Raw genomic sequence first — 23,198 nt, 5'->3', positions numbered from 1 at the left:
CCCACTAATTAAAACTACAAACATGAGACATTATATATGAAATAAACATAAGATTCTGAAAGGCAGAAAGAAAATGGCAGGCCAGCAGCAACCTTGAGGCCAAGGAATGGCACAATTTCTTTTTGCCTTATGTACTCCAGACTTGGAGCTAGAGAAGTCCGCCACCAAGAAACACAAGGAGCACAGGGGAAAAAAAGGTCCAACAAAACAAAAGCCTGTTCTCCCCAGCCAAAGAGTCCAAGAAGGAGGCAGCCTACTGCAATAGAAATTTTTACATAATAACCATTCTACTCCAGCTAACGATCATGTGAAAAACTGTGGTCTCAGTCATATCCACACCAGCAAAGCCCAAATGAGAAGCTAGACTTCACCCTCACCAAGCTATAACAAAGCATCCCAACACTCCAACCAGCATGGTGTCACAAAAGTTACAGTGGGGAGCTGAGATCTGCATATGTACTGGGAAGTCATGAGTCCACTACCCAGGGTCACTGGAGACCACACAGGGAATCTGGACATCCACTCCCACTCAGCCATAACAAGGCACCTCTTCCCCTTACTGCTGGGGCAGTGTCAGAGGAGGTCTATATATAATACAATGCCTAGAGGGTAAAGGGACAAAAAGGTACATAAAACTTTTACACTTCACTCAAATGGGTAAAATGTCACTATCAGTAATGTGATAATTTATACACAATTTAATAATACCTTAAGCAAACACTAAAAAGGCTATGCAGAGACATGCACTGAACAACACTATAAATCAATTAAAATGTAACTCTAAAAAATGTTCATACCAAAAAAAGAAAACAGGGAAATAAAAACAGAGAACAAACAAAAATGAAAATCAAGATTAAAGCCCGAGCAAAACAGAAATAACATTATATTTAAATGGTCTACAAAAAAAAGATAAGAGACTAGCAGAATGGATTTAAAAACATGATCAACATGTATGATATACAAAAACTCACTTCAAATGAGACAATATGAAGAGGTTGAAAATAAAAAGATGGAAAAAGATGTATCGTGCATGCATAATCAAAAGAAAGTAGCAGAAGTGGCTACATTATTATCGAATAAAGAAGGCTTCTGGAAAAAAAAAAAGCATAACCTGAAGAGGAACATTACCTGATGACAGCAGGTATGATCCACCAAGAAAACACAGCAATCTTAAATGTGCATTTACTAAACAACAGAGCTATCAAGTATGTGAAGAACATATTAACTGACAGAAAAGGAGAAATATAAGAAAAATCTACAATTATACTTGATGTCAAGACATCTCTCTCAACAACTGAAAGACAGAAAATCAACAAGGATATGGTAAAGCTCGAAAGCACCTTTAACTAGCAGGATCTTATTGACATTTATAAAACAACAAAATAAACACTTTCAAAATAAAACCACAAATGCATATGCCAAGCTGGACCATATCCTGACACATAAAACAAGCCTTAACAAATTAAAAAGTAAAATAAAACTATACAGTACATTCTCTAATCATAATGTAATCAAACTAGAAATTAGCAACAGAAAGATAACAGGAAAATCTCCAAACACTTGAATGCAAAACAACACACTTCCAAATAATCTGAGTCATAGAAGTCTAAACAGTAAAAATTTTAAAATACATTAAACTAAATAAAAATACAACATAAAACTTTTGGGATGAGGGAAATCCAAAATCAAAAACATGAGATACTACTTCACACCCGTTATGATGGCTATTGTTTTTTAAAATGGAAAACAAAAGTATAGGAGAAAATATGGAGAAATTGGAGCTTTGTGCATTGCTGGTAGAAATATAAAATAGTACAGCTGTTATAGCAAATAGTTTGGTGTTCTAAAAAAAAGAAACAAAAACAAAAAAACATGGTATTATCATTTGATCCACCAATTCAACTTCTAGGTATATACCCCCCAAAATTGAAATGAATACTCACATAGATTTTGCACATTCGTGTTCATAGCAATGTCAATACTCATAGCCAAAAGGTAGAAACGATCTATCCACAAATGAATGGATAAACAAAATGGGGCATATACGTACAGTGACATATTATTCAGCCTTACAAAGTAATGAAATTCTAACACGTTACAACATGGATGAACCTTGAAGACTTTATACTGAGTGAAATAAACCAGATACAAAAAGACAAACATTGTATGATTCCACTTATATAAGGTATGTAAAACAGACGAATTCATAGAGATAGAAATCAGAGGTTACCAGGGATTGAGAGGAGAGGGGAATAGGTAACTACTGTTTAATGGGTATAGGGTTTCAGTTTAGAATAATAAAAAATTTCTGGCAATGGATAATGGTGATAGTGGTGATAGCTGCACAACATTGTGAATATACTTAATGCTACTGAATTATACATTTAAAAATGGATAAAATGGTAAATTTGTGTTATATATATTTTACCATCAGATAGATGGGTAGATAGATAAAATACATTTAAATGATTATTTTTCAAAAACTTAAGTCAATGCTTTTCCTTCCAGGTATTATTTTGAGGGCAATATACCATTTAGGATTTAACATATCACAAATGAATACTCAATGAAAATAATGCAAAAAAGTTGGGAGTCCTTACAGATCTCTAATTCAAAATTAATCTTTCCTCCAAGAATGACCAACCGTATCAAGAGAGAGTGTTAGGGTAAGGCAGGAAGCTATGACAGGCTCTTAAAAACACTAAATCACATAAAGGATAAATGATCTTGTTTCCATAACTCATGTAGAAGGTCACAGGCTTTCTAGGTACAATGTTAGCTAAACCTGGATCAAGGAAACAAAGTCTCCATTCTCTCTGATGCCCATGGAGAGACAGCTCCCTGGGTTAGTCTTGGGATGTAGTGATGAGCTACTTACAACTATAAATTATTTTGCAAGAATCCAAAGAACGAGCCAGTATTTACTGACAAAAGGGAGGAGACTGCAACATGATTCTGTGAGAGAGAGGGAGTGATGGGGCAGTAAGCAGAGCTACAGTGTGGCAAAGAGAAGCAGATGAGAAGCACTCCAGAATCTCTCATAGGCAATGTGTGAACTTGTCTCACTTTAGCGATCACTGCGTGGGAATTTTGGCTGACGTGATTACCGTTAAGATTTCTTTCAATCCTTTCCAATATGCCATCAACCTTCTGTCATTTAATTAGTGGTTTGGGGCTGGGGGAAAGAGGGTAAAAGGATGATAGCTAAAGGGTTTCTTTCTGAGGTGATAAAAATGTTCTAAATTGACTGTGACAATGGTTGTACATATCTACAAATATATTAAATCCACTGAATCATAAATTAAATGGGTAAATTGTATGGTATGTAAATTAAATCTCAATAAAGCTGTTAAAAAAAAAACTGAACAGAATCTAATCAGCCCAGGAAATACAGAAGTAGAAAAACAAGACTAGAAGGAAGAAACTGCAAAGTATATAATCAATCACATAAAGTACAAGAGATAAGAAAAATACATCTACAGGGAAGCAAACATAAAATCCAAAAGGCAAGAAATTCTGTAAGAAAACTAGTCCAATATCCTCAACAAGTTAATGCCATAAAACAAGGTTAAAATTCCAGCATTGATTAAATCCTGAATGTAGTTTCAGAACTGACTAGGAAATCAACACTTCTATAACACCTCTTAACACTCTTCTCCAATTCAAAGTTCAGGAAAAAGTGAGCTAACAATAAATAAGGTTATGAAACTAGTGGTGCAACCCAATCCACTGGCTCTTCTCTTTCCACTACTTGTCATGGCCTAGTCAGTAATCCACCAGTAACATACCGTGTTTTAAGCAAGCTACTTACTGTGGTATGGTGGGATATATTGCCAACAATGTTGAGGTTTTTGAGCAGTTGGGGAGACCCACTGTATTGTCCAGAGATCTGCTTCCTAACTTCAGCAGCCACAGTTCTATAACAAAAAAAGCAAATACTTACTATTTTTAAAAATAAAACAACCTAGGTTTAAAGTGGGAGGAAGGTAAATATATTAAAGATTCATTTGAAGAACAACAAAACCTCAGCAAGAAGACTATAAATTCTTAACATATCAGTTGAACATCTTTATAATGCTGATGTAGGGTAAAAGACTGACAGCCAACTTACATAAGGGCTTTTTTTTGTATATGGCATTTCAGGGAATATACTTTGGCTTATAGTAGAGCTGGAAGCTATGAGAAGATGTATGTATTTTAAGGATATAAAATTAATTTGAAAATACTTTACTAACAAATTAATACATGATAAGAATTAGGAAGAAAAAAAACCTGTTTTTCCTTTCTAATATTACTAGCTCTTTATTCATGCACCTAAAAACTATCCCTGTTATTATCTAATAAAAAATGTCCTTACATTCTGGCATTAATGTCTTTCCATAATCTGACCTTAACCACCTTCCTCACATATCCTTCCCCAAAATCTTGTCATTGAACATAAATTGCTTCCTAGAATGTTGTTTCCCTCCTATACCGACAAATTTAATTCTTAATTAGTTTTAAGTGTAAAACTCAATGCCAAGACCTCCATACAAACTTCTTGACTCACTGCAACTTAAAATAATACCAGCCACCTTTAAAACCCTTAGAGCATTTATCATAACCTAACTTTCATTTTCCTTGTAGTTATTTTTCCATATTTCACGTACAGTCTATATAAACAGAGGCAATGATCTCATTTATTTTGTTTTCCCTAAAATATTTAGCAGATAGCACTCAAAACAGGTGAATGTTTAGCCCTGTGAAATATATAGTATTACTGAACTTACTGACAAATGAAGGAAACCACCAAGGCATTAGCATAGCATAAACTTGACAGGCCTTTATTTGAATCGGAATTAGAGTTTAGAAGATCTACATTTTCAAGCTGGCATTGACCCTTGGGGGCATATTGGTATAATAAATTTATTTAAATAGTATTTCTAAAACAAAAGTGTTTTAGATATTTAAACGACTTGATAGCTCATTAATCTCTATATTCCTTACAGTCCATAAAACTATAAACCAAAACATTTAGTGAGTCCTAAATCCAGTAAATAAAAAACTTGCTCACATTAGTAATATTTCTAATCAGTAAAAACTATAACTCAAAAATACAAAATAAAGACTACTCTTCACAGATTTTGTGCAATTATTTTCTTGATGTCAATACCTAAGTTCTACCCTATGATCATCAATGAAATAGCCACTTAATTTCATAAAACTTGGCTTCTGCCCTGGCTGGTGCAGCTCAGTGGATTGAGCTCCAGCCTGTGAACCAAAGGGTCCCTGGATCAATTCCCAGTCAGGGCAGATGCCTGGGTTGCTGGCCAGGTCTCCAGTAGGGGGCACATGAGAGGTAACCACACACTGATGTTTCTCTCCTTCTTTCTCCCTCCTTTCTCCTCTCTCTAAAAATAAATAAATATTTTTTGTAAAAAAACTTGGCTTCTGTTCTTTCACTCTTTTTCAAAAAATAAACTCTACTTTCTTCCTACCATTTCCATCACACATAAAGTGAAACAGGCTTCGTGGCCTGGTTTCTGGACGAGGTTGATCATACTTTTGTTCTGAAGTATTTTGAAGCTGATGTTTGAATTCAGAGATGTTCGAGGCCTGAACATCTTGGCCTCGATCTGAATTTCCAGCTGAATTTCTAAACAATCTCATTTTCTAAAAATTATCCAGATTTTTGATATAATCTTTTCTCCATTTCTCTTCTTCCATATCTCCTTGCTATGTCCATCTTCCTCAGTGTTACTCAATACTCAGCTCAATCTACCAACCTCAGCACTACTTTGGTGCTTCTGGAGCTGAGCCATGGATAATCTAAATTGTAAACTGCCATATTTCATCAAATTCATGAATGTCACTAATTGTTAAGAGGTACCATTACTTCATGTACAGCCAAGAAAGAAAAACCTTGTCAATTAACCATTACACTGCCAATTAATTGGAAGACATACCCTGATTTCAGGATTTCAGAAGATGCTAAGAAATGAAACTTAAACAAAATGACTATTTTAAAAAGACACAGTCTTTTGTTTAATAGCAGACATATATATAAAATAATCCTCATGTTACAAATATTTGTCTTATTTCTATATAACATAATTTTCCCAAATAAGAAAATCAGTAATAATTGAAAATAAGAACCATTTCCAAACTGAGCTATAATGTCAATAATATCTGGAACCTACCTAAGGGATATATTTACAATGAGATCCTCAGCATAAAAAGATTTCATTAAATGGTAGTGAGGAAATTTTTCCCAAATAAAACATAGAATCTCTTAACCATCCTGTGGCCCAGAATATGCAAGATAAGAAATGTGATGAATAAATGTAGTTTCTCATAACAATTTAAATCCTTTATCTTACTTTTTCCGATAACAAGTTTTGCTATACCTAGTGATAGCTCATATAGTAAAGCAATAGGAAGTCTTTTTTACTTCTAATAAGCTATTAATATCAACTCAAAGTGAAAACTAGGTTAAAAATCTCATAATTACTTATGCTCCCAAATTATAGGAGAATATCTTCTTCCCCTATCATGGCCTCTATAAAGTGCTGCCTGATTATTTCTGTTTTGTTTCACTAGGTTAGACACTCCTCTGTGCTTTCAAAGCACTCAGTGTTTATCCATATACATTCAAAGAAATGGCGTATCCAGGAGGTTAGTTCAGACAGGAAGCCGGGTAGCCAGACTGCTTTCCACCGTGGTGTAAGATGATTCTGGCCTTGCTGACATAGAGGTTGACCTCAACAGTAGGAAAACCCGGTTTGTAAACACTCTCTCAAAAAGAAGCACACAAATTGCAACGTCAGTTTTTCTGGAATAGTGGAGATGCAACTCTCAATTATAAAACTGGGTGGAAAAGAAAAAGGCACAGTGGAGTTTCAGGAATTTGGCTTCTCAGGCCTTGCACACTCTCACTCTTCAAGGCAACCTCCTTGAGGAATTTAAGGACAAGGGAACTTCACTTCTGACTGGAGTATGCTATACTGTCTCTTATTTAGTATAAATGTCTCAAAGCAAATGTCTCCTATCCCTCTCAAAGCAGGTTAATGCCTGTCATTTAAGAAAGGTGGGGTGAAAGTCAGTTTACCGTTGTTTGTATGGAAAATAACACAATAATTAATAAGTAATACAAGAATAAACTGTGTTTCATGTACTCACAACTGCAAACCTACTTTTGCCCCACCCTATATATTCTTTAACTTGGTCTGGTGTCTCATTGTGATAAATGAATAATAAATCATGGCATCTATCAAATTGTTTTTGAAATCTATCTCTTGCAAGGAACTAAGCAATTAAAAGCAGTTTGTCACCTTATTTACCCTTGCACTCTTTATCAGAGTGCCTAATCCATCTGAGTGCTTTAAAAAAGGTTTAAAAAGCTGAAGTGATAAATGGGAACAAAGAGAAACTCATAGTTACTCCCCCAAAAAATAGTTCAATAAGAATGCTACAATGGAACAAGTGATGTGAGCTTTCTGGAGGGAAGGAGAAATAAAGAAAGACAGGCATAAGAGAAAAAAGGTAATAGTAAAAATGAATTTAGAGACTATGTTGTATATGAAATATCCAAATGCTTTTTACACTAAACTTATCTATAAATATAATCGGTTTCTAATTGACTGGAAAAGGACAAGAATGTATGCTTTTTTATTACTGTCAAATAGGTAAACATTTGCTAGGAGAGGGATAGGAATCTGAATCCACAGATTTCTCAATGTATAACCTTTCTTTATTTTTTTTTTGTTTGTAAACCTATCTTTATATAACCTTTTCTCTAATAGCATGGCCAACATCATTATTATCCCATGTGTTACCTGGTAAGATAAAAAGTCACTCCTGAAACTCTTCTTTATTAACAATTTTTAAACAAGATATATAAAATGTTTACATATCTCAAAATAGTCTCTAATATCTCTAACATGTCTGCAAAGTGCTGGTTCCAGAACTATTCAAGCTCTATGATTATGTAAATAAAGTTACTATGTGAAGCAGAATAAGTAGGTTTTTCAATATGAAAAAGACAAGGAAAACTTGATAAAGAAGGCATCTTTGAAAAATAAGTAAAAGAAATATGTGCATGACATTAAAAAATTCAAACTTCACTAAGAGGTGAAAACAAAAAGATATATCTCACTACCACTTTCACCACTTCAAATTCCCAGTCTTATTCCCCAAATGTAATCACTTAATATTTTCTTAGGTATCCTTCAAGAAAAAGATGTGTATATCTGTGTGTGTGTGTGTGTGTGTGTGTGTGTGTATAACCCTTATTTTTTAATATCCACATATGACATCATACAATAACATTTTCTTGATACCTTATATCTTACACCTAATACATCTTGGAAATCTTTCCATATTAGCACATAAAAATAATAATACTCTAGCAATATTTACCAAGCACTTACAATCTGCCAGATAATGTGAAAACTTTCACATTTGTTACACCTCATTTACTTAATCTTCAAAACAACCCTATTAAGTAGGCACTACTACATCAGGATATTGAAGTTTCAAGAGGTTAAGGTAAATGAATAACACTAAGATCTGAACTTACTGCCCAGCTCTTAGCAATGCTCACCTTCTTTTTATCGGTAATAGATAATCTGGACCATATTTAGCCAGTCTCTATTGGTAGACACTTAGGCTAGTTCTAGTTTTTGCAAAGATCACCACTGGAATGTAAATTTCATTAGGGCAGATTTTTATCTAAATCAAAAATTATGACTAATTTTTTATTCTCTCTTTTGAGCCTTTTATATTTCCATATTTTCTTCAGCACTATATATTATTTTATACTCAGAAAAAAATAGATATTTTTAGATAAATTTCAAAATTAAAGTAACTTTCCCAAGTTTATTTTGAAAGATAGAGTCAGGGTTTGAATTCAGATCCTTAAAGCTCCTAAGGCTTTTTACTATGGAAACAAGTTTCCAAAGGTAAATGACTCTAGCTATAGTTCACATTACTGACTGCTCTATTCTTCAAAACCTAGCCTATGAGATCAGTCGAATACACACAGGGAAAATGTCTGCTTTGTATACTGACATATTAATAGCAACACTATAATGACTACTGTCACTGTTATGATGTCTCCTGCCTTTCATGGATGGCTAATTGAAACTCCCAGCTGAGGCACTGCCTTTGTGCCACTTATATGCTAGCCTGTGTTAAATTCTTTAGGAATGTAGGTTCAGTGGACCAGTAACCACTAAAAGCCCAAGAAAACGAAAACACATACGGCATGGTTTGTGAAACCAAAGAACAGAAGTAGTCCTTGTATATAACACACTTAACATTTAAGATATAGCTCCTAGCCCTGGCTGGTGTAGCTCAGTGGATTGAGCTTGGGCTGCGAACCAAAGCATCACAGGTTCAATTCCCAGCCAGGGCACATGCCTAGGTTGCAGGCCACAGCCCCCAGCAACCGCACATTGATGTTTCTCTCTCTCTCTTTCTCCCTCCCTTCCTTCTCTAAAACTAAATAAATAAATCTTTAAAAAAAAGATATAGCTCCTTTTGGGGGAGAATAAAAAAATGTTAGATGACTCATATATCCCATCTGATACTATTTTGGGATAACATTTAAATAAAGATTTAGAAAACACTATTAAATAAAGAGACTTGGATGTTTCCATCACTCTGATCTACAGCATTTCACATATCTCAATTTCTGCACCTAAAAATGATTAAATTATTGCTCCTTAATTTCATGGAACATATTAAATTATAAATATATTGAAAAAGAATTTAAAAATTTAGCATTTAGAAAAATTAACAATCTGAAATTGACAACTAAAACAGAACACTTAGGCGGGAATTTCTACTGGAAAAAGTCAATCCTCCCCAAAGGAGATAAATTTATCTTTAATTCTACCCTCCTTCATAAAAGTAAAGCCAGAATCTTCTTGCCCACAAATGTACAAATTATATTTTGGTATAAACTATATATAATTAATTAAGTCATGTTCATTCTAACTCTTAAGGTACTTCTCAAATCTGTGTCTCCTCCTTCCCTTTTCTATAGCATCTATCTACAAATAACAAAATACTTAATGCTGAAAGTCTAAATGCTTTCTTCTTAAAATGGTAAGGAAGTAAAAATGTCTGCTCCCACCACTTCTTCTGAACATTATACATCAGGTTCTAACCTGTGCAAGAGGAAAAGGAAGAAAGGAAGAATAGCAGAGAAATTAAAATAAGGAATTCAGATCAGAAAAGACTATCTTTGCTGCCCTGACCAGTACAGCTCAGTTGGTTATGCATCATCACACAAAGAGAAAGACCATGAGTTCAATTCCCAGTCAGAGCACATGCCTGAGTTGTGGGTCCATCCTGGTCAGGGCACATAGGAGAGTCAACAGATCAATGTTCCCTTCTCACATCAATGTTTCTCTCCCTCGCTTCCTCCCTCTCTTTCTCCCTCTCCTCCCCTCTCTCTAAACAATAAACAAATAAAATCTTTAAAAGAAAACTATCTTTACTCACAGATAACATGGTCCTGTATAGAGAAAATCTTAAGAAATCCACCAAGAAAGCTACTAGAACCAATGAATTCAGCAAGATCAGAGGATACAAGCTTAATGTCAAAAAATCAACTTTGTATATATATCTATATACTAGCAATGAACAAACCAAAAATAATTGTTTAATTCTATTCACGATAACATAAAAACAATAAAATACAGGGTCTGGTATAAATAATGCTCCTTTTTATTACAAAATTATAAGCACCTAATTCTGTAACATAACAATATCATACTCAAGCACAACATATGACATTTTCGGTGAAATGTTCAAATTAAACTATAAATCATTACACCCATATCATTACCCTACCAACTACACTCAAGCAGACCTGACTTCTGCCAGACCCTGTACTTAGAAATAGGTTTAACAAAAGAAGTACAAGACTTACACCCCAAAACTTAATCTTTGCTGAGAGAAATCAAGTAAGATCTATTAAATGAAGAGACAGTCTGTGTTCATAGATTTAAAAGACTCAAAATTAACAAAATTTATATTGATATTGATCCTCAAATGTTTATGGAAATGCAAAAAATCCAGAATAGGCAAAACAATTTTGAAAACAAGTTAGAAGCTGGACAACTTACACTTCCAGATTTCAAAATATACTACAGAGTACCAGTAACCAGAATGATGTGGTAAAGACAGACATACAGATCAATGAAACAGAACTTAGTGTCAAGAAATAAACTCTTAGGCCCTGGCTTGGTAGCTCAGTCAGATAGAGCATCGCCCCCATATGCCAAGGTTGTGTGGGTTAAATCCCAGGTCAGGGCACACGTAAGAATCAACCAATGAACACATAAATGAGTGGAACAACAACAAAAAATGAACCTAGACTCTCATCTCACACCATTAATAAAAATTAATGCAAAATGGATCATATGCCTAAATGTAAGAGCTAAAACTATAAAAACTTGTAGAAGAAATCAGAGAAGGAAATCTTCTCAACCATGAATTAAGCAGTCTGACTACAACACCAAAATAATGATCCTTAAAAAGAGAAAACTGACTGATTGGACTTTGGTAAAATTAAAAATATGCTTAAAAATTCACCATTAAGAACATGAGAAACAAACCAGAAAGGAAAAAAAAATTGTAAATCATATATATAATAAAGGACTTGTGCCCAGAATATATAAAGAACTCTTATACCTCAAAACAATATAAATAATCCAATTTAGAAATGAGCAAATGATCTGAATAGATATCTCAATAAAGAAGATCTGTGAATGGTCATTAAGCTCAGGAAAAATTTCAATAATCATAAGGGAAATGCAAATCAATAACCACAATAAAATAAATGCCAACTTCACACTCATTTGAATATCTGTAATCAAAAAGAGGAGAATAACAAGTGTTAGCTAGGATCTGGAGAAATTAGAACCCTCCAACATTGCTGGTGGAAATGTAAAATGGTATAGTCACTGTGGAACAGTTTGGTAGTTCCTCAAAAAATTAAACATAATATTACCAGATGATCTAGCAATTCTCCTTCCAGGAATATAACCACAAGAATTAAAAATAGGTGTTCAAACACAAGATGTACATGACTGTTCATAGCAGCACTATTCACAATAGCCAAAGGTAGAAATAACCTAAATGTCCACCAACTAATGAATGAATAAACTATATGTGCTATCTATATATATTCAGTCATAAAAAGGAATGAAGTACTGATACACGCTACAACATGGATGGATCACAAAAATATTATGCTAAGTAAAAAAAAGCCAGAGGGATGTAAAGCACCATACAGGAAATACAGTCAATAGCATTATAGTAACTAGGTATGGTACCAGTTGGGTACTAAAAATATCAGGAGGAACACTTTGTAAAGTACTTGATTATCTAACTACTATGCTGTACACCTGAAACTAATACAAAAAATATTGAATGTAAATTATAATTTAAGAACAAATTAAAAGAAGCGAGACACAAAAGACCACATATTATATGGCTGTATTTATGTGAAATATTCAGAAAAGGCAAATTGAGAGAGAGAGAGAGGGAGAGAGAATATATTAGTGGTTGCTTGGAGCTTGGGGTGGAAATAGGCAGTGACTATAAACTTTCACAGGTATCTTGGGTGATAAAAATGCTCTAAAACTGGATTCTGGGTGATGGTTTCACAACTCTATAAATTTACTAAAAATCATTGAATATACACTTGAATTAATCTTATAGTATGTAAATTATAACTCAATAAAGTTACTTATTTTTTAAAAAAGAACCTAAGTATAGTTGAAACTACTCTGTGAAGAAAAGGGGAAGAAAAAGAAATTGTTTATTAGTCAGAGTAAGAATTATAACAGGAAAAAGATGAGAGGTAGAGTCACTAAGAAAGTTTTACACCCTGAAACAACCTAACAACAATCATTGCTTCTTTATCAACATTTATGAAAAGCATTAAATGACTGATATGAATTAAGAAGTTCAGTTTTCTGGTGTCACAAGACAAATCAGAAACACCTCATGATGGTAGGAGTGCAGATGCAGAAGAAGCAAAGGAAAGCAAAAACCAAGCACAACTCCTTGGAAGGGCTATAGTTGACATGCAGGTCAGGGCTGAACTTAACAAAGAGACTGGATGCACAGCTGGCATCAGGTTACACAGGCTTTCTTTGTATTTTGTATTTCACAAGTTACATTGAAATTTTAGTAGGTAGCAAAGCTGATTGTACAGCTGTATATTTACATAATTGTAGTGATAATAAGCAACTTAAAATGACTAATTTTAAAGACCATCAGTTGTTTTGTTGTGACTGTTACCCTCCTTTTGTTTAGAAACCCCTTCTTTCTGGTAAGGAACTCACTCCTTGAGACTGGGTAGAGCTGACACCACATCTCTCCTCCAAGCCACAGAGTAGGACATGGGACCCGGGACCTGCCAAGACCCCAATATCCCTAAACATAGTAATTGGTTCAAAGAAGAACATATGACCCAAGCCAGACAAATAATTGAGTTGCTGGATCTTTCCTGACAGAACTAAACTGGCAGGATTTGAGCCTGGGGCTGTCAACTCTCATTGTAACTCAGTGGAAAATCTGACATGAAGAGAAGAGCCTGCTGATATCATAGGTATCTCTGGACCAGACATACTCAGTTATGTGAGTCAACACATATTTGCACACAACACATTTTTGTGTGCAAATTAATCTGATTTCAGTCACTTGCAACCAAAGTCTCCTCTGTAAAAAGCCACTGAAAAAGTAGTGAGACATCTAGCATAGTTGCAAAAAGGGTCCACATGATGTAATCCAGAAGTGAGGAGGGGTTATCTCTCTGAGAATGAACTGACTAATGGAAAACAAGATGCAAGAGAAATGTGGGTAGATATATGAGGTCTTTCAGGAAAAAGTTTAATCGTTGTTAATATAAAGAGAACAGTTTGTACAACATCGATGTACCCAGGCAGCTAAGGAGAGTGGACTGGAATGCATGTGAGTAAACAATGATGACTTCATTGTACTAGTCAGTGGGGGTGGTAGTCACCATTGAGTGAGCACGTGTACTGTGTGGCCATCACATTCAAAATGACTGAATGAGTGGAGCAATGAATCTGCATCAAATTTTGTGTTAAGCTTGAGGCCACAGCTATGGGCAACTGGTGACTGGCAGCTTCATCACAACAACACACTAGCTCATGCATCACGTCTATTGCAGTTTTTTGGCAAAACATCAAATCACCCAGGTGACTCAGCCTCCCTACAGCCCAGAGTTGGCACCCTGTGACTTCTGGCTTTTCCCAAAACTAAAATCACCTTTGAAAGGGAAGAGATTTCGGACCATCAATGAGAATTCAGAAAAATATGACAGGGCACCTGATGGTGATTGGGAGAACTGTGTAAGGTCCCAAGGTGCCTATTTTGAAGGGGACTGAGGCATCACTGTCCTATGTACAAGGTTTCTTGCATCTTGTATCTTCTTCAAGAAATGTGTCTAATTTTCATAGTACATGGCTGGATACTTTATGGATGGACCTCATATATCTTCTTCTTCCAGGCTCCCATCTACTGAATTGAGGAACTATTCCTCCATAAAAAGACATGTTGTGTGGCCAAGCAAGCACACCTGCCAACAATCTCTCTCCAGCTCTTTGGAAAGCAGTGGCCAAACAGATAAGTTGTCACATTCTATTGTTTCCCCTCCTTTTCTTCCTCACCTCCCCTTTCTCTTTTGATGCCCTGGAATTATGGTTCCCAGGTAAAGTCTCAACTCTTCATCCTTGTCTCAGTTTCATTTTCAGGGAATCTGGACCAAAACACATATAGCAACCATCAAGCTTTGAGATCATAAACAAAATGAGGATTGTCAATATTAATATAATCTTGAATAAAAATGATAATAATCTGCACGGTAATGCAAGGCAACAGCATATAGAGCAAGACAAAAAATAAATAGTCATAAAGTTTGGAAAGGAAGAAACAAAATTCATGATTTCTAGACAACATGGTTGCCTATACAGAAAATGAATCCACAGGTACATTTTTAGAACTAACAAGAGTTTAGTGAGGTTTATACAGCTGGATACAAAATCCTTACATACCTAGGAATAAATCTAATAAAGGAAATGTAAGAAAGTTACAAAGAAAATTATAAAATTTCATTGTGCAATATAAAGAACAACTAAATAGAAGGAGAGTATGCCATAATCACAGATTGAAAATTCAGTATTATAAAGATGTCACATTTCCCTTAAACTGATGTATAGATTCAATGTAATCCTGATCAAATCCTAACAGGATTTACGGTTTTTTCTAATATATACATGGAAATTCAAAGAGCTAAGAGCAACCAAGACACTTTTAAACTGTAGGAGGAGTTATTCAACCAAATTCTAAGACTTACTAGAATGAAAATCATTTATAATGGTGAACAGATGTATAACCAGACCAACAGAACAAAACAGCCCTGAAAAACCACACAAATGAGGACATACAATCTATTACAGAAGTGTCAGAGCAGACCAATAGAGAAAGGATAACTCATTCTGAAAAAAAAATTACAATTTCACATCATACACTTGTCAGGTAGAATATAAACCCAAATACAAAGGACACAACTACAAGTTTATGATAATACAGATGAATAACTTACTGACCTCAGCGTAATAAAGTATTTCTTAAAGAAGACTCCAAAAGTAGTAACCATCAAAATAAGACTGATAAATTGCTTTAAAATTGAGAACTCTGTTTTGAAAAGACTCCATAAAAAGGCTAAAAACAGAGTAAGGAAGATATGTGCAACACAGACAATCAATAAACAACTAATACACTAAATGTATATAAAGTACTCACACTAAAAAGAAAAGACAAAATCCAAGGGGCGGGGGGAACAAAAGGAAAGAAGGGCAAAAGATATAAATAAGCAATTTACAAAAGAGTATTCAAATAGTCAATAAATATACAAACCTTCTCAATCTCATTAGTAATCAAGTAAATACACACTAAAACTTTTACAAAAAGATAGCATGATGTATCCACTGAACTGGCAAAAATGAAAACCTTGGCAATACCAAATGATGTAACTATGTAAAGCAACATTGTTGCAGGAGTATAAATTTCTACAGCTATCTTAGAAAATAGTTTGGCATTACCTAGTAAACTTGATAATAAATAAAACTGCTATGACAAGCAATAAAACAACTAAGACCCAGCAACTTCATAGCTGGGTCTACCACAAACTCATGCACATGTACACCAGACTAAATGTATAGGAATGTTAATAGGATCATTGTTTCTAATAGTGAAAAACCAGAAACAACCTAAATAGCCATCTACTGTAGAATAGAAATTGTGGTGTATTTACACAATGAAATAAAACAAAGCAATGAAAATGAATAAACTTCAATTATTCATAACATCATGAATGAATCTCAAATACAAATATTACTTTGAACAAAAGAAGACAGAAAGGCATACAAAGATACAGTATGGTTATATTCAAAGGAATTCAAAACCAGAAAAATGTATATTGCTTAGGGATGCACTAATAGGTGGTAAGAAAAGAATAAAAAGAAGGAAATGGTTATCCCAAAAGTAAGGACAGTGGATTAGAATAGTCTGAAGAAAAGGGTAAGATTTGGAAACGAAAAGGAAAAATGTTCTAAAAAGAAAAAACAGAAGAGCCAAAGAGTAGAAAATCTGTGGGGATGCAGTGAAAACACCAGACTGGTAGAAAATGGACGCTAGAGAATAACCAGAGAGGGACTAGATTATGGATGACATTAAAATGCAAGCCAGAGTTTGGATTAACACAATATAAAGCCACTATATATTCTTGAACAAGCAAATGTCATGTTAAAGCTGTTTTAGAGAGAATTCATTTGCAACACATTGAATTAGGAGAGGCAGAGAGCAGTTCAGTTAAGACCCTGCTGTGGTCATCTAGAACTGAGGTAATGAAAGATGCTCCACGGTGTCAGGGTGGCACTCATTAAACACTTCTTATGTGTCTAATTTACACAGACTTTGTGCTAACCACTGGAGATAAAATTACCTAGACCAGCCATCACAGAGCTCTGAAAAGCAGTATAAAATAGGAGGAAGGAGTAGGGTAGGGGGGGCGTATGAAAAAATTTAAAAACAAGCAGTACTTCCTGAAATCACAAAAGAAAAAGGTCAAAGGTTCCTAATCTTCAAGAGTTCTATAATTCCAGTACATATAAGGCACCATGGTAAGCACATCCATATGGCCCAAGGATTAATGAGAACAAGCAGGAAGTAGATGTGACTATACCACATACAAGTGAGAACTATGACTAAAAGGAAAAAGGAATGATTGGTTGGCACCTCCAAAGACCAGAAGACTCAATGGTTCTTTGTTTTATGATGAGAAAGGCATATTAGGTCTTATGGTTTAAGGGAAGCACCCATAAAATGGAACAGACTGAAGATGCTACAAAGCAAGGGCAATATTGTGAAATCAAAGTTCTGAGGGAGGTGGCAAAGTATGGGATTCAAAGTACAATAAAGTAGGTAAGCTTTAGCAGTAAGACACTTTTCATGCTCAAGAGAAAGGCAGTTGAATGACATATTGGCAGAGCAGTGTGCTGAGGTTAAATGAAGAACCCATGTTAGAACTCATGCTGAACTTTTCAGTAAAAGATGGTATAGGGAAACAAAGACGATAAATAATAGAAATGATTTGGTGTAAACTTCAAATGAGAATCATTAATAAAAGATCAACTTTAGACTGTTTTAGTCTCCCTCTAACACTACTCTGCAGCTCATGAGCAAGAAATAGGTTAGATATTTAGCATTAAGAGTTAGTGAGTTGAGTAAAACAGATGGTCAAGGAAAGTATATGTCCAAAGTGATTTTGGAGTCCCGGTCAAGATGGAAGCATAGGTAGATATGCTTCACCTCCTCACAAAACCAAAACTAGAAAAAAAAAATTTAAAAACAAAAAAAGAACCCAGAACTGTCAGAAAATCAAACCATACAGAACTCCAACAACCAAGGAGTTAAAGAAACATTCATCCAGACTGATAGGAGGGGCAGAGATGGGCAGCTGGGGTGGAGAGGATGCGTGGCAAGGTGGCAGCTGGAGGACCAGATGGTCCCACATTCACATGTGGATAAACCAGAAGGAACAACTAGGAAGCGAGACAGCCCATGCCGCCCAGGGTTCCAGCACAGGCAAAACAGCCTCAGAATCTCTGGCTGTAAAAATCTGTTGAGGTTGTGGTGGAGAAACTTTCAGTCTCTTGAAATTAAGGAGAGAGCTCAGCAATGGGCATTGTTCCCTCTCTGACCCCTCCCCCACATATAGCACCACAAAACATGAAGTGGGTTGCCTTACCCTGGTGAATACCTAAAGCTCCACCCCTTACAATTTAACAGGTGTGCTGAGACAAAGAAATATGGCCCGAAATGAAAGAACAGATGAAATTTCAAAAAAAAGAACTAAGTGATGAGGAGATGGCCAACCTATCAGATGCACAGTTCAAAACAATGGTAATCAGCCCTGGCTGGTGTGGCTCAGAGGATTGAGTTCTGGCCTCTGAACAGAAAGGTCGCAGGTTTGATTCCCAGTCAGGGCACATGCCTGGGTTGTGGGCAAGATCCCCAGTTGGGAGTATATGAGAGGTCATTTATTTATTTATTATAAATAAATAAAACCTTAAAAAAACTAGTAATCAGGATGCTCACAAAAATGACTGGGTATGGATGCAAAATAAAGGAAGAAGTGAAGACTATACAAAGTGAAATAAAGAAAAATACGCAGGGAACCAACAGTGATGGGAAGGAAATCAGGATTCAAATCAACGATTAGGAACAAAAGGAAGAAATAAACATTCAACCAAAACTGAATGAAGAAACAAGAATTCGAAAAGATGAGGACAGGCGTAGGAACCTCTGAGACAACTTTAAACATTCCAGCAACCAAATCATAGGGCTACCAAAAGGAGAAGAGGAGGAGCAAGAAATTGAAAACTTATTCAAAAAAAATGAAGGGAAACTTCCCCAGTCTGGCGAAGGAAAGAGGCATACAGGAAGCTCAGAGAGTCCCAAAGAAACTGGACCCAAGGAGGACCACACTAAGACACATCATAAATGTTAAAGGTTAACGATAAAAAATCTTAAAAGCCGCTAAAGAAAAGCAGAGAGTTCCCTACAAAGGAGTTCCCATAAGACTATCAGCTGATTTCTCAAAAGAAACCTTGCAGGCAAGAAGGGGCTGGAAAGATGTATTCAAAGTCACGGAAGGCATGGACCTACATCCAAGATTACTCTATCCAGCAAAGCTATCATTTAGAATGGAAGAGCAGATAAAGTGCTTCCCAGAAAAGGTCAAGTTAAAGTTCATCATCACCAAACCCTTAGTATATGAAATGTTAAAGGGACTTATCTAAGAAAAAGAAGATCGAAACTATGAACAGTAAAATGACAACAAACTCATAACTCTCAACAAGATGAATGTAAAAACAAAAGTGAAAACAAACTAAGCAAATAACTAGAACAGGAACAGAATCACAGAAATGGAGATCACATGGAGGGATATCAGCAGGGAGGGGTGGGGGAGGGGGAGAATGGGGAGAAAGGTACAGGGAATAAGAGGCATAATTGGTAGGTACAAAATAGACAAGGGGAGGCTAAGAATGGTATAAGAAATGGAGAAGCCAAGGAATTTCTATGTATGCCCCATGGACCTGAACTAAGGCAGGGAATGCTGGAGGGAATGGGGGCTCCAGGTAGGGGCATCAAGGGAAGAAAAAAAGAATGGGGCAACTGTAATAACATAATGAATAAAATATACTTAATGAAGTGATTTTTTTTAAAAAGTAAAGGCAGCAATGAGTTGATACTAATTAGAAAGGATTTACTTTGATCAGGAGTAAGATAATGAATTGAGCAATGTAGATTCAGCAGATTGAAAGATTGGGCCTATCTAGTCAGAGTTATAAAGAGGTTCAAGACTAAAAACAATTGAGTTTATAAATAAGCCTGTATCTAGGAAACCCTACTCATGCTAAATTTCCTCAGAAATAAAGAACTGATGAAGCCTTTCACTAAATTTTGCTTCTTAGGCAGCAAAATGATACTAAATTAACAAAAACAAGACTCAAAGGCAAGGGTAGCTTTTGAGATGCTAACAGTGGCACTGTTAGAAAATCTGGAACTACCTCAGAAAATATTTTGCAGAAAGAAAATACAGTTGAATAAAAAGTGTAAGACCTGCAATCGGAGGGCTAGGATTTGAGTCCCAATTTAGGCAAATAATCTCATGTTCTATAAACCTCAATTCCTGAATTATAGAAAGAATAATAACGGAAAATAATATAGGAATATGAATAGCAGCAGCTAACAATTTTTTGAATGGTTATTATGTTTCAGGAATGGTTCTAAGTGTTTTATATGTATTAACTAATTTAATCCTCACATTAACCTTATGGAGTCAATTATCCCCATTTTACTGATGAAGAAATGAAGACAGAGAGTTTAAGTCAACTGCCCGGAATTACACAGCTATTATGTGATACTGTATGAGCAGAATTTCAACCTGTACAATGTTCCCTGGAGCCTGTGTTCTTTTTTACTATGTTCTTCTGCCCCTCTGGGTTGTGAAAATAAGAATGCAGTAAAAAAAATACTTACAAGTGATCCTTGCTACTGCAGAATATCACATCACAGAACAAAATAATCCAAACAAAATCCTAGATCATTAATTACAGTCAACATTCCAAAAATTGTACCTATTATATGCTGGGGGTGATTATAAAGGTTAACAATGCACATGCCTTGTCCTCAGGAAGCAGGGAGACAAGAGGCAATACTTGATCTGGACAAAATGCATGTGCTGCTTTCTATGATGAGCTGAGGTGAGTAGTACGATCAGTGATACAGTGTAAAGAGCTTGGAGAAATTACCAAATCACAGCTTCAAAAAAATAAGCACACTAAAATAACAGCAAATGGTTAGGGAATAACTGAGCCAGCAAAGAAATCAGCATAATTATTTTTAGGTAAAGGTTTCTGACCCTTATAAAGCTTTAAAAAAGAAGAGGTTCCAAATAACAACAGGTTTTTCATAGAACAACAAAGTTCATATATGCACATGATAAAAAAGGATTATCTCAGTCCTGACTGGCATAGCTCAGTGGATTGAGTACAGGCTGTGAACCAAAGGGTTGCTGGTTCGATTCCCAATCAGGGCGCATGCCTGGTTTGCAGGCCAGGTCCCCAGTGGGAGCCACATGAGAAGCAACCACAATTTGATGTTTCTCTCCCTCTCTTTCTCCCTCCCTTCCCCTCTCTCTACAAATAAATAAAATCTTTAAAAAAGAAAAAGGATTATCTCTACCCAGAAGAGGTCCTAAACCATACTATACATACTTGATATGTTGATTTATTTATACATAAATAATAGTTGATATTTACTGGACACTACTAAAAAGCACTGTTCTGAGCACTTTACATGTACTGATTTATTAAACTTTTGCAACAACCCTAGACGGTAGTTCCTACCGTTATCTTATTTTATAGATAGGGAAAATAAGGCATAATGAGGTGAAGTAACATCCCCAAGTCTACGCAATGAAGAACAGTGCCAGGATGTCAAACTACGCAGTTTGCCTCCAAAGTCCGTGCTATACTTCCTATAGTAGGAAACTAAGAAGCAAAACGAGAATTTACTCAGAAGTATTATTCAGCCATATTTGGCAACAAAGATGAAAGTACCTTTCATTCACAATAAGCAGATAATAATTCACCATCTATAGCAGTTCTGTCCTTGGTCTTCCCTCCACATTAAGTCTGTACATTTCTCCTGGACTCTCATCTACTCCTCTGGCTTCAATTATAATCAACTTGCTGAAGACTCCCAAACCTAGATTTTTCAGCCCAGTCTCTCTCTTCTGCACTTTAAATGTGCACCAACAACCTAGTAGACATTTCTCTTTGAATGCCCCATGAGTACCTCAAAATCAACATGCCCAGAACTAAATCATCATCTCCATTACACCTCATTTTCACCCGCAAACATCTTCTTCCTCACCTTACTTCAATAATTGCCTCCACCATCCACCCAATTTCCCAAGTCAGAAACCTGGAGGTCATCCCAGACTCCTTAGTCTTCCTCATCTTCAATATCCAATCAATCACCAATCACTGCCATGTCTATCTTATATCTCTCTGATAAACACATGGCTCTTTATTTCCATAGCCTTAACTTTACAACTTTACAAGGCTATATTAATTTGAATTTAGTCCTGTTTTGCAAAACTGACTCTGTGTGTGTGTGTGTTGTCCTGTCCCATCTGAGTACACACTGCATAGATGGAGAACTAGACATTAGATATATTTTATGTCTAACTGCCTAATGTGCACATTCTTGATCGGCGCAATGTTCTCAGAGATTAACTTTTGGTTACATTAAAGAGAAATTAATACTAAGCACATGGGTCAAGTAATACCCATTTAATCTTTTAAAACCGGCATTGCCTTTAGAAAAAAGACTCAATTGTTTTACAAAAAAAAGTAATAATTTTACATGAAACCTATCACAACTCCCTAGAATATACAAATTATTATGTGTTCAATGTTCTCATAGACCATGCACTATGCTATGAACACTTGACACCAGTGGTCTCCAATCCCCTGGCTGCCAACCTGCCTGTTAGGCAGCGGCCTGTTAGGAACCGCGATGCAAGCAAAGCTCACCTGAGCTCCGCCTCCCCTCTGGCCCCCACTAACCCTCCATCGACAGCAGGCGAGCCACCCTCCCCTCACCAGGCTTCCGCCAAACCGGTCCGTGGTGCCAAAAAGTTTGGGGATCTTAATTTTCCAACTCTATAATCTGAGTACTGTTATTATACCCATTTTCCAGATGAGGAAACTAAAACTTAAGAGAGCTTAAACAATTTGGCCAAGGTGGTAAATGAGAAAATAACAGTAGGGATCTGAACCCTTGTCACAGTCTGACACTAGAGCCGTGCTCTTTAGTACTTGCTATTTTCCCTCTTAAGGAGAAGAAAAAGTATGTGGTCTAAAACTCGAAGAAAAAAAAGTAAGCCCTGAGCTTAAATCAAAGAAATGTTAGGGTATGGAAATTCAGGCAGTTAAGAAAGGGAGTTAAGTTTAGGAGGTCCAAAAATTCTTTAAGAAATGTCATTAAAGTAAAAAGATCCACAGCCACAAAAATACAATTGTAAAAAAAATAATAAC

At 35.6% G+C, this 23,198-nt stretch overlaps 1 protein-coding gene across 5 annotated transcripts in view; it reads right to left on the bottom strand.

Moving 5' to 3' along the window:
• Positions 1-23,198, bottom strand: part of DOCK7 (dedicator of cytokinesis 7) — a 206,915-nt gene that overhangs the window by 182,444 nt on the left and 1,273 nt on the right. For all 5 annotated transcript variants that reach the window (XR_006785286.1, XM_045835467.1, XM_045835468.1 and 2 more), the window contains exon 2: positions 3,812-3,917. Coding sequence is in view for 4 of the 5 variants with exons in the window: in XM_045835467.1 (XP_045691423.1) it covers positions 3,812-3,917 (106 nt within the window). In the remaining variant the exon portion in view is untranslated. The remainder of the gene's footprint in view (positions 1-3,811; positions 3,918-23,198) is intronic.

This window comes from Phyllostomus hastatus, unplaced genomic scaffold (assembly GCF_019186645.2).
Source record: "Phyllostomus hastatus isolate PE091 unplaced genomic scaffold, TTU_PhHast_1.1 phas_contig_209, whole genome shotgun sequence".
NCBI lineage: Eukaryota > Metazoa > Chordata > Mammalia > Chiroptera > Phyllostomidae > Phyllostomus > Phyllostomus hastatus.
This window is presented reverse-complemented; position numbering and strand designations above follow the sequence as displayed.